At 35.1% G+C, this 12,743-nt stretch overlaps 1 protein-coding gene across 1 annotated transcript in view; it reads left to right on the forward strand.

Annotated features, from left to right (window-relative positions):
* TAFA2 (TAFA chemokine like family member 2) overlaps positions 1 to 12,138 on the forward strand; it is a gene marked incomplete at its 3' end in the record, with an annotated part of 531,245 nt that extends 519,107 nt beyond the window's left edge. Inside the window, exon 5 of the mRNA XM_081248765.1 lies at positions 9,494 to 12,138. Within this exon, the coding sequence (XP_081104891.1) occupies positions 9,494 to 9,505 (12 nt within the window). The remainder of the gene's footprint in view (positions 1 to 9,493) is intronic.
* Between the last annotated feature and the right edge of the window lie 605 nt (positions 12,139 to 12,743).

Here is a 12,743-nt window from a genome sequence, read left to right on the forward strand (position 1 = left end):
TGTTTTTCTGAAGTTAAAAAAAAAAGTGTTCTAAGAGTTTATAATCCTCTAAGAGAGGTACAAAACTATCCCCATTGTGGGCTTTTATGGAGGTAAAGGAAGTTATTGTCTTGCTGTCCCTTTCTGCTTGTTGAAATATTCCCTTTTGCCCAGGTTTGTTTCCTGTAATAATCTTTTGAACAGTGGAGTACCTGACATGTGTTTGTTCCTTAAGCAAACGTGTAAAATTCTTCAAGTGTGAATGGAGAAGTAGAAAGAGAAGGTTTCTGCTGTGCCTGATGACAGTTTTTGATTTTTCCACACTAATATTCTGGTTCCATATTGGAGCACTAGTGTGGCAAATCCTAGCGTTGGTGGCATTCTAAGGAAGGGACAGAAGTTTCGTTGAGGAGTAAAGATTCAAAACAACTCCAGAAATAAGCTCTTGTCTCAGTTTATTTCTCACAGAGCAGCAGGTGTGTACATCGTGTTGCAGGATTAACTGTAACATATTCTTTCTTATAACTACCATTAGCATTCCAGGTACCCCTGATTGCAGGGAAAAGATGAACTTGATACAGCTTTGGGGATCAAAGGTAAAGAACTGCTTCAGTGGTCAGTAAAGAAGACACTGAATTATCTTTCATAAGAAAGGGGTAGGGAAGCATCATTCTTTGATATGAGGCCGAGAAACTGGCCACAAATAGCCAATATGTCATTACTGGTGAACCTAATATTGTCACCTAAAATGACCCTGCAGCTAACATATTGTTTTCCCAAGAACATGAAATGGGTAAAACAAAATCCTGAGTATAAGTGGACCTCTGTCAGTGTTCGACCTATTAGTTTGGAAATTAGCATGAAAAGCACTGAACCATCAAACTTTCACCAAATCTCCATAAACCAAATGAAGATTGTGTTCTTACCTAATGGTTCATTCTTTCTATATTTAAATTGCCCCTTAATTGAATAAGCTATGTCATAACAGCATCTAAGTAATTAGAAGTGGCTAGATTTAAAGGTTCATCTTTTGATCAACTTTGGGAATTTGAGACTAATGGATTATGACTATTTTTTTAAAAGGGAGAAATATATCTGGGAAATAGAAAAAAAAAAAAAGCAAACACCCCCAACATAGTAAACATCACTGCCTATGCTGCCCTATCCTCCAGAAAATGGATTCTAGTTTTAACTTAGAGAAACATTTTTTCCCAAAAATGTACCACATATAGATTGGTCATCTCTAAACTTAATTTTATGGCAGAACATAGGGATGGAAAGGAGAGAGTGTGTGCTGCTTCAGGCATGGTACTAGCCTCGTTCTTCCACAAGTTACACCAAGTTCCTTTCAAAATGCCAGCAACATATTCTTTATGCAGACAGGTGTCTCAAGGAAAAGTTGTATTTATAACTCAAACCAACCAGGAAGCTAAGAGAAACTGTTGCTCTCTTAGTAATTCCTAGTCTACTAAGACAAATTTCTTCAAAGTTTCAATCCTTCCTCCCAAACTCCACTTATCTTAAATTCACCTTATAAACACAATTTTTATTGCTTACTTCTGTTAGCCCTTATATGCAGTGAGGCTGAAATTCTTGACTGTGATACTTGACCAGATGTAAGCTTTTAAAGTAAGTCTTTACAACAGAAATTGGATTAAAAACTATCAATTCAAATTACTTCTTTACAAATGAGAGGTGAGTCTAAAGAAATGAGCCTACTATCAAATTTAGCAGGAAAAGTGCCTTCCAATTGAGTTCAAAGTTTCAACTGTCTCTAAAAATGTGTGAACTCACTGGTATATGGAATAATATCTGTAAAAATCTATGCAGCTTTCCTCAAAGCATTCAAACTAATTGTTTTCCCATTTTAAGGACTTTATGATGTTTCTTTAAACAGTGTAATACCATTATACTGTTGTCTTTCAAAATTATCTAAATTTTTGTCATTTTTCCACCTGGAGTAAATGGAAGGTATATATGGTAGAAAGCCAGGAGAAGTAGGAAAGTCTTAAATTTTCTTAATGTCCCAAAGGAATTTATTAACTACCCAAAGAGAAGTCAGGGAATGCTAACAGTTAATGTCATCCAGAGAGAATCAGTTGATCTGCCTCCGAGTGGATGAATGTGCATAAATGGCAGTGCAAACAGTCATCTGCGTTCATGAGTCACATAGAAGAGATCATGGCAGGCACACTGTACAGCTTTCAAAGTTCCAAGAAATGGTGCAAGTCCATCTGTTCCAAAGATTCATTTCTAGTTGAGATCTTCATTTGCACAGCACAGGAAGCTGAAAGCCACTGACAGATGTATTTGTGGTAAAAGCTCACTAGTCCTGCATTCTAATATAGGCTTTTTAGAAAAATGAAGTCTATATAGTGGTTATGCCACCAATGAATTTAGGTAATAAATAAGGTAATCAGTTAATCAAGTAAATAATAAAGTAATTGGGATAAAATTTTATACCATTTTGAATTAGTCCTTATTATCCTTGGGGATAGAAGGGAATTAGAAACTCACTAAGTCTAGCCAGCTTGTTTAACAGGTATGAACGAACCAGAGAGGTTGAGAGATTTTTTAGTGACTTGTCTAAAGTTCTAAAACCAGAAGGTTGTAACACTTATAAACTCTTATTAAAACAATCCCACCTCTTCTCAGTCAGTTTGGTGCTCTGTTATTTTTTACAGAAGTCTAGGAAGACTTTATGCCATTTTCCGCTTCCAAACCGGGACCCACACTGAGGTACACCTAAATATTGGGTTGGCAAAAAAGTTTGGGATTTTCCATAAGATGTTACAGAATAGAATCAGTTAACTACAGAAATGCTCTGTTGTTTGAAATGACTATTCCCAATCACCCAAGGCTGTTAAATTTTTTGAGATAAATTTTTTGAGAATTCATAGAACAGATAACAAGGTCAGTTAGTGGCAATATTGACCCCAGACAAAGTATTAAACAGATTGGCTTTGGTGCCCCAAATGTTAAATGTGGAGGCCAAGCCACAGCACCAGCCATTCTTAGGAAGGAAAATTAAACTGCAGTATGAAAATGCAGTAGTTTTCAGGGCTTATAGGAATCACTTTCACCAGCATGAAAGTAAAATAGAGGCTTAATTTTTTACATAGGTGTGTATGTTTATGAAGGTGATTCATATGTCATTGCCTTAAACTGCCTCATCTATACTTAAAAGCTGTCTGGTCAGCTTGCTCTTAAATGAATATTTCAGACCAATAGGAGTCTTCCATTTCATAATACCTCATTGCATAAGGTGCTTTAAGAAAGCACAAGTGCATTCATGTACAGTTATGACCAACTCAATGGCAGCTTTTCTCCAGCTTAAATGAGAAAGCCTGCTACTGCAGAGTAATGATGTTTTCATTGCACATTTAGTACACAAAAAGTGAAGAAGTTAATTCATATACTTGTAAGAGCTACGTTAAAAAAAATACATTTGCAGTGAAGCAGCAATTATTTTCCAAGCAAGGAAAAGTTCATTCAAATCAGCATTTAGTGGTTTAAAAAAATGGGATTGCTTTAAGAATCCATTTACTGACTCAGAAAGGTTTTAAATGGTAGAGTGCCTTATGTTATATACCTGAAACAAATACAATGTATGTCAATTATACATTAATAAAGAAATTAATTAACTAATTTAAAAATTGGCATTTAGCATGAGTGTATTCTAGTCTTCCTTTTTACCTATATCGAATAAGTTAAATGTATTATTGGAATATTAGTTTGAAATGATGCCTATCTATGATGTTAAGCAGCTGTATTATAAAAATCCGACACGCACTGCATTTTAACCTGCTGGCTCCTTTCAGAAATACTGCCACCTATTCCTTGCCTTCCAATTAGTTAAAGAATGTCCATCAGTTTAAATATAAATGTTTGTTTCTCTAATAACCTGGGTATTTTAGTGAAAAAAAGTTTTTAATGAAATTGACTTATGTTAATAATGCGTTGTCTCTTCTATTCTTGTGTGTATGTGACTCATTTTATATTCGAAGGAACATAAATATTGTTCAATAGTTCCTCATAAAAAGATTTTCATGACCACACTGGAAAAAATAAGAATATTTTGTAAATTAAGCTAATATGATAAGATTTACACTGATACTGTGGAGATTTGGCAGTGATTTCACAAATTTATGTAGGCTGGCAAAGTGAACAACTGAAATTAAAAAAGAAATCTGGGATATGGGATAGAACCCAAATACATCAAAGGAACCATCAATAATGAATAAGGGAATTTATAAATCTGCATTAGGTTTGGCATAATTATACCACATTTATTTTTACGCCTAGGTGGTTAAAGTGTAGTACTAAATATTTTTCCTGCATGTAGAGTCTGATGGCAGCTGGTCCACTAGAAAAACAAATAATGCAATTGCCTGTAAAAACTAGTAACGTATGCTCAGAAATAATCGAGGGCAAATGTAGGAATTCAATGCATTCAGGTGCATAGAAATGTACCCATATCTGAATAATGTTACCACTTACATAATGCTTATTATGGGCCTTAGAATATTAGTTCTAAGCATTTGACCAAGTAACTTATTTTTTCCTCAGCTCATACAACCCTATGATTTAGGTACTGATATTATAACTGTTTTACTCAAGGTCACATGCTGAGTTATCAGCAGAACTAAGCACTGAACCTAGACAGCCTGGCTTCAAAGTATAACCTTTTTAACCATTACATACTCTCTATCACCTTGTCTGAAAAGACAGTCTCTCTCCCAAAGCCAGCTAAAACAATAGTGCTTCCATCTTGATATATGACTTTAACAGCATATGAAATGAATAATTACAAATTTAGTTACTATAAGACACAGCAAATTTACTAATTAAATCAATGTTTATAGAGAAACAAGAAGTAATAATGCCCCCTCCCATAGATATCCTATGCATCACCTTTTGTGTCTTATTTGGGAATTACTACTGCTACCACCTGTTAATATTTAAAAAGCATTTGCCTGGACAAACACTTTGCAGGGATTATCTAATTTAATCACAATAGCAAACATATGAGGGCTGATAATACCATTTTTATATTTCACGTGGGGAGACTAAGGCTCAGGGGGTTTAAATAATTTATCAACCTCACAGTGTTAGAAAGTGATAAGGCAGAGATTTGAACCCAGGCAGCCTGTCTGCAGAGCCCACACTATTTGTCATTATACCTCTTACCATAGTGTGTTGTCTCCCATTGGTAACCTAGTCAGCATGATTTGAACAGGGAAAAAGAACTATAGGCTCCATGAATATAATGATTTTAAGAACTTTATAAAAGCATCTTTTACACTTGGGGACAGAATGGATTCTGTAATTTTTTTACCTTTTTTAGCCTTTCTAATTTATCTTACCTTGAAGATGGGCAGAGAATATAACATAATGGTCAAAATACAAAATGAAGACAGACAGTATTAAAATAGTTGACTTCACTTCATTTTAAATACAGCATCTTATATGCCACTTACCTGGTTTTAGTTTCTCAATTTAAATTGGTGAACAGATGTAAAAAGACATGATTTTAGCATAAATTCTTGAGAAATCTAATCAGAGCCCTGTAGTAGATTTGTTGGACTGGAAGAAATAAATGGATGCTCTCATCTTAAAGAATCAGTGCTTTTTATTTAATGTTACCAGATTAGCTTCTTCAACCTGGCGGCTCATTACCAAGATAGCTTTGTGCTTGTGACTAGAAATAATATTGATAATAATAATAGTAATAGTAATAATAATTTATTATTGCATGTGTTCAGCAGCCAAGTAGTTTCATTTACCGAATTGGCTGGTGTGCAGCACACACAAATAAAATTTGCATGAAAAAGAACAGCTGTGTAAAATACTGCCTTTGGAACGGCAAATTTACTGAGATAGTGATTATAGTGTATGAAGCTCAAGGCATAACCGTAATGATTGTAGGACCATTTCTCTCCCTCATGCAGTATTTCACATCTATTGCCCTCAGAACAAGAAGACAGTGAATTCATGGTAGCAAATGCTATTTCCTATCCTGTAAAAGTGATTTTATTGCAACCTCCTGCTTTTAGTCACTGAAAACTTGCAGAAAAGCCTCCTTTGAAGGTAAAACTTTTACTAGTTGGCCTCTTCCAAAAGATGGGCTTGAGTGAAAAGACAGTAATATTTAAGTTCTAAAAATAAGGCAGTGCTTAATTTGATGTACTAAAAGCTTACTTTTAAAAGATAGCAAAATTTTTAAATGTTGGATTGTATAAGTATTGTTTAAGCAACTCTTTCATATCAGGAAGTTCCAGTTTATCATCTAAGGAAGTTCCAGTTTATCATCTATAAAGGGCAAAATGGCAATCATTTTCCCTCCATTAGCATGTCATAATTTAAACATGATTCACTTGGACTTAATGAGCATATAAATCATAAAAGCGTTTTTTGTACTGAATTTTAGACAATAATTTTAAAGTGTTATTTGGACCTTGCATATTAGGTGATCAAAATTGGTGACAATGTACCTGTATTCAGAATCATCCACATGTTTTTAAATCTTTGGCTTTGCCATTTCATTTGCTACAAATCTGGAAGTTGTCAGGGAGAGTGCTGATATATTTACACTTCGTTGAAAAGGGAAAATTATGACATAGCCTTTGTTTGAATTCCTTAAGTGTAGTCCTCTAACCTGAGAGTGAATGTCTGTTTGTTAGTAGGATCCTCTCATTCTACTTTTAGTGGTTTTCTTGTTAAACATTTATGCATTGAAAAAAACTGATCCCAACTCTAAAACGTTCATTTTTATAGTACTTCATAGTTGACAAAGCTAGGTTTTCATAAGTATAATAATTCGATCCTCATACCAATGCTGTGAGGCTAACAAGATTATCCCCACTTTACACATGGGAAGCTGTAGGGTCCAGAGGTTGTATGACAGAGCCAGTGTAATTAGTGTTATTGCCACACTGACCTAAATCCAGAGCTCTATGTGCTGAACCACAACAGTCCTCTGATCAAAATCAAATGATTTACAAAAATCATACTGAAAACAAGTTGTCTGTTACTCTTCATCTCATAAAATGTGGATTTTTTAGGATTAATAAACTAGGAAACTAGTAAATAGTGCATGAAATTGGAGAATAAGGAAAAGCTTTCATTATGTTTCAATCCATGCTTATTTAGACGATCACTTCTTTAAATCATGTTTAAAGTTTGGTTTTCTAGCAATTATTTTAGCTGATAGAAACACAGCATGATAAAAATGTGTATTTATGATATTCTGGAGCATATGGATTGTATAGTTATGTGTTTGTGTATAGTTATATGTTTCCTTTACTGACATGGAAGAAAAATTTATTACAGATATATAAACCTTCGGTATTATACTGTCAATTTGATGTCTATTTTTTAAATTATGTGAAAATAAAACTTTAAATATATAAATGGTTGAGACAATCACTCCTCAGCTTTATAGAAACCAGCAGGATGAAATACTTACCTTGGAATGAAGATGTAAGAATGCGTCCGCCATACCCATCAAGAGATGACTTAGAACCTGGGCTTGCAGTGGCTCAAGAGGATGTGTCACTTGCTTTCCTGGAGTCATTGCAGTGTGTCCCTCCAGTTGCCTGTGTTGAACCTCTCCTGAGGCTAAACCAGTTGTTCTCTTCCTCTTTTTTTCCTGTCATTTCAAGCACTGGTCCCCATATTATGTTTCATAATGATTCCTATTAAGAGAATTTTCAGAAAAGGCAGGTAAATTTTCTCAGCCAGTGGAAATCAGATTGTGTTAAATCAATGTTTGTCAATAAAGTGTATCACAAAAATAACATTTCTGTGTTTTTCACAGTGATCAGCTATCTGCATCAGCAACCTGTAACATCATGTCCATAGCACTCTTCACATTTCCTCCCCACCTTCTTCTTACACTGACTCCCAGGCTGGAAGCCGTTCTCACAACTTGTATAAAATGACCATTGAATGGCAGACAAATTGATAATGAAATTGCTTCCCTATCAAAGATATCCCCTGCTCACAGAATCTCTAGAAGCCAGCAGACCCTTCACATCTGTGTCTTCCCACCCACAGTTCCATTTCTTCCATAGTTTCTCTGTGCACGGGTATGAGCAGCTACAGATACGCAGACAGAAGCTCCTTCTTTGGGAGGGGTAGCTGACCAACGAGACACAGATATGAAGGCTGCCTCCATGCAGAACCTACCTGTTTGAATTTTACACCTTCCTTTGGAGACCAGCTATGGCAAAGCAAAGTCTAGAGCTGCCTTTCTTATTTTGTTTAATGTTCATATTTTTCATAGTTGACCGAACAATAAACAACACAAAAGAAAACCAGTCTTCTGGCAAATGTTTCATGAAAAGACAAGTAACTATGTCATTTAATGAAATAAAACCAAAGTATCCACAATAATTTTAAAAACTCACTTTTTGTTACTCACCGTTGCTGCAAAAGAACTGTTAGGCAACTCCAAGTACTGTGATATTAAGAGCATAACTAGAAATTCATTGACAGAGCAGAAATCTGTCTCTCTATATCATTTTCCTTCCGTGTGCATATAGGGATATCTGTGTATGTATCAGGTATTCTAGCTAGCTAGCTATTATTCCTTTTTCCTGCATACAGACATTCTCTGGACTTGAGTAGGTGTGAAAATCCAGTGTGAATCTGCCTCAGTAATTTATAATAGCATTAATAATACTGCTCTAATCAATTTCATGAGAAATTTGGGCACCTTTAAAATTTGGTAAAGGATTGTACTATCATTAATTGTTTTTCTCTCAAAATAATAGGGGTTTTTTTTGCCTTATGAATAGCTAATTTTCTGAAATACAGTTGAGTCAAATAAGCACTCAACTTTTTTTTTTTTTTTTTTTTTTTTGCGGTACACGGGCCTCTCACTGTTGTGGCCTCTCCCATTGTGGAGCACAGGCTCTGGACGCGCAGGCTCAGAGGCCATGGCCCACGGGCCCAGCCGCTCCATGGCATGTGGGATCTTCCCGGACCAGGGCACGAACCCGTGTCCCCTGCATCGGCAGACGGACTCTCAACCACTGCGCCACCAGGGAAGCCCAGCACTCAACTTTTAAACTACTTCAAGAATGGATTTTATGGAACCAGATCTCAAGGGCTTTCTTGAAGATGGGGTCTGATTATATTCCTGAGGCCAAAGGCCTTTCTTCACTGACTCCTGGCATGATGTGTATGATCTCTGGGTTATTATGTCCACCAAGCCTGTGCAAAGAACAGGGATTCATTCTGAAAGGGCAAAGATCACCAGTTAAGATCTTCCTGGTCACCGTTGGAGTCATTAGGATAATTGTGCAAGGGGCTCTAAAAATATTATGAAATAATAGAGAAAATAATTATTTTAATAAGCTATAAATACCTAAATATGGTAGTCCTTTAAAATTCAATAATTTATTTGATACAGCATTTTGAGTTACATATTCATTTCTAATACTTAACTGTGTAGAGTTTTAAGATAATGGCTCTTATGAAATGATTTTATTTTCTTCTTCTTTTGCAGGTAACCCATTAACAAAGGATAAATCAAGTGATCCTCAAGGCTGATTACGTTGAACATCAGCATAGAAACATAACTCATGAGGTGATCTTGAAGGAAAATTTTTATACAGCTCACAAGAGGCACTCTGGAGTCTATTATTTCCAGGGGATTTCATGGCTTGTAATCAGCTTCTTCTTGGAATCAAGACTTTTTAAAAGTCCGACATGAACTTCTATATCATGAAGATTTCATCAGATTTGAACTGTGTTCAACTTGTATAATTGCGCTTGCAAAAAGGATTTGAAGTTACTGTCTGAAGAGTTGGTGTTTCCGGATGGTGTCAGAGACACTTACCTTTTGGGCTCTTGGCTCCAAATGTGACTGCTTTTCTTGTTTCTGAAAGTCTCCCAAGTGCACTGGCCTTCTGTAATGGACCTGAGTCCTGTGTTCAGTGGCTAGGACTGCCCATGGCTTCAGTGACTTTTCTTTTGCGAACTTCTCCTCTGGCATGGTGTAGACTGAGACAATTTATTTGTATCCTAATCTTGGGGCTCTGAAAGCCTACATGTTTTAACATCTTAAAGTTGCTTTTGTTAAAGGAATGGAAATATATATCCATTGATAATAATTATTGTTGGCAAGTAATAGTTATCTGAATACATCAATCATATAAGAATGTATAGACAAGCTGACATGTTTCCCCAAGGCTAACACACTGCTGCAGCTCTCTGTCAGTTAAATAGGTAGTAGTTAGAACTGAATTACCATTTTCAGTACTCCTGTTTGGTACCTCTAGAGTACTCTCCCTTTCAGTTTTTTTTTTTTTTAAGTGGGCTTTTTCTTTCATCTTTATCTTTACTTTTTCCCTTCACAGAAATTAGCAGTGAGCAGTCAAATATTTAGGTAAACTTCAGTTTCAAAACATTGCCAGGGATGCATGTGGGTTTTGATTTCTTAGCTTGAAAGTTATTCACTTAGATTTCTTCTAGTATTTTTTTAAACTGTCCTTTCTATCTCATTTTAAAAAGACTGTCTCTTGCTCTATCCCAATGACTGTTTGAATGCCTATCTATTTGTTTATTCAATCTGTTGGTTGAATAAATTGTTCTTTTTCTTGGTCTAAATTTTATAAATATTTGCTTACAGTTGTCCCGTTCAAACAATTTCTTTAGTCAGTGTTTGTCCACGTTTTCGTAGTACTTTTAACATTTGTGGTTTTCAGTTCTACAGAAAAATCTTATAAATATTTCAAAGCCTTAAACATGTATGTACTTTTTTTTCTAAGTTACTCGCAGAATGTATAATTTTATACTACATCTGCTTTGTTTCATTTGTGATGCGGAGGGAGAGAAGAATGGAAATTGCATAGCCATTCTGGATATTGTGTAAAGGTATAGTTTGAAAGAATGTAAAGGGGGAGGAGCTTCTATGTTTTACTCATACTTAGACTAATTGGAAGATACTTCAGAAATTGTCCTATTAGAAGCTCCATTATGTTAGAGAAGGGGTGGACATGTTTTGTTTTTTTAAAACTCACTGACATGGCCAATTAGGTATATGTTGATTTCCATGATGGAGGCTGACATACAGACCAAAGCTCTCCAGGTTAAGTTGGTAACAACTTTCAAAGACCAATACATTACCCAGAATCTTTTCTTGGCAGAATGACTAAAAGCGTAAAATTTGTTAAACATTAAATTTGTAAAGTATGCTTTTGATATTGAACTAAAGTAAACTATACTGCCCCATTAGTCCATGGAATGGAATGACTTTCTCCTTCCATTTTAATTATGAATATAAAACTAGATGGCTCTGGGTGAATTTTGCTATGGTTCAAGACTGTCTGACTCATAAAGAAAGGAGTAACGGTTGTGCTGGAGTTTCTGCATCAGTAATAATATCATTAATTTCTTTGGAACAAAGTGGAAAACTATATTATTTTGGAAATTATGAATTTGTCCTAGGTTTGAAATTATAGATCATGCCTCTCATTTTTTAAACTATGTCCCTTAAAACAACACTGGAAATTCTGTATTATATTCAAGTGTAATACATGCATATCAATAGAAAAAAATAAATGGAATTTCAAATATATTAACTAGATTATCCCCAGTAGATTAATGTTGTGACTCTTCAGAAAAGGTGAATAAAATTGGAATATAAAATGGACTCTTTTTCATGAGTTACATTCAGAGAATCTGTTTTCCAGTGTTTTGTCTTAAAAGCACTTCAGTGACTATCTAGGAAAACCTCTGAGTTTATGGGGAAGCTGACATAAATTCTTCAATCTTCTTTTTATAAAACTCCGTGGCAAATCTTGCCATTTACACAAGGTTCCGATATTTGACTTGCTTCTTTGCTAAGAAACAATTGAAATAGATATATCTACACTTGTGCCACTTGCTCACATCTTGACTATGAGCACAACTGGCAAAATTTTGCTAGCAATATACAAAAATCATTTTATTATAAAAATTGTTGAAAATAATGACTGTTTATCCTTTGAAATTCATTATACAGTTGGCCCTTGAGCAACATAGGTTTGAACTGCACAGGTCTACTTATACATGGATTTTTTTCAACATTAAGTACTACAGTACTACACAATCTGAGGCTGGTTCCAGGGATGCAGAACCTTGGGTATGGAGGAACCGCATAGAGGGAGGATGGACTGTAAGTCATACGCAGATTTTCGACTGCATGGAGGGTTAGCTCCCCTGACCCCAGCGTTGTTCAAAGGTCAACCATATATGGAAATGTTAATTAAAACATAAAATATGGCTATGATTTAGCCTTTAAAAATTACTTTAAATAGCTTTTATTTTGAAGTAATTTAAGATTTCCAATAAGTTATGAAAATAGCTTAGAGGATTTCTGTGTATCCTTTTCCCCATTATCGCCCAGTGATAACATCTTACAAAACCAAGAAATTGACATTGGTACAACACTATCCACTCAAATACAGACCTTATTCAGATTTCACTAGTTTCACATGCACTTTGGGTATGTTTATGTGTGTGTGTATACGATCTTATTCTTTTTAGTTAATTTGGTAAACACCTACTTCAGTATGTCATAACATAAAATAGATCATGAGAGTCTATGGGTCAATGAGTGGCTGATTTGTGATGACTTTTTTGAAGTTCTCTATTTATGGAATAACATCCTATAGCTTTATTTTATTTTTATACATTCTTGTTGCCTTAACACAATGGAAACTTCCAGTTTTAACATCAGACAGTACCATAAAAGATTTCAAATTTGGAATTGG

This window comes from Mesoplodon bidens (genome assembly GCF_964165515.1).
Source record: "Mesoplodon bidens genome assembly, chromosome: 11".
Classification (NCBI taxonomy): Eukaryota; Metazoa; Chordata; class Mammalia; order Artiodactyla; family Ziphiidae; genus Mesoplodon; species Mesoplodon bidens.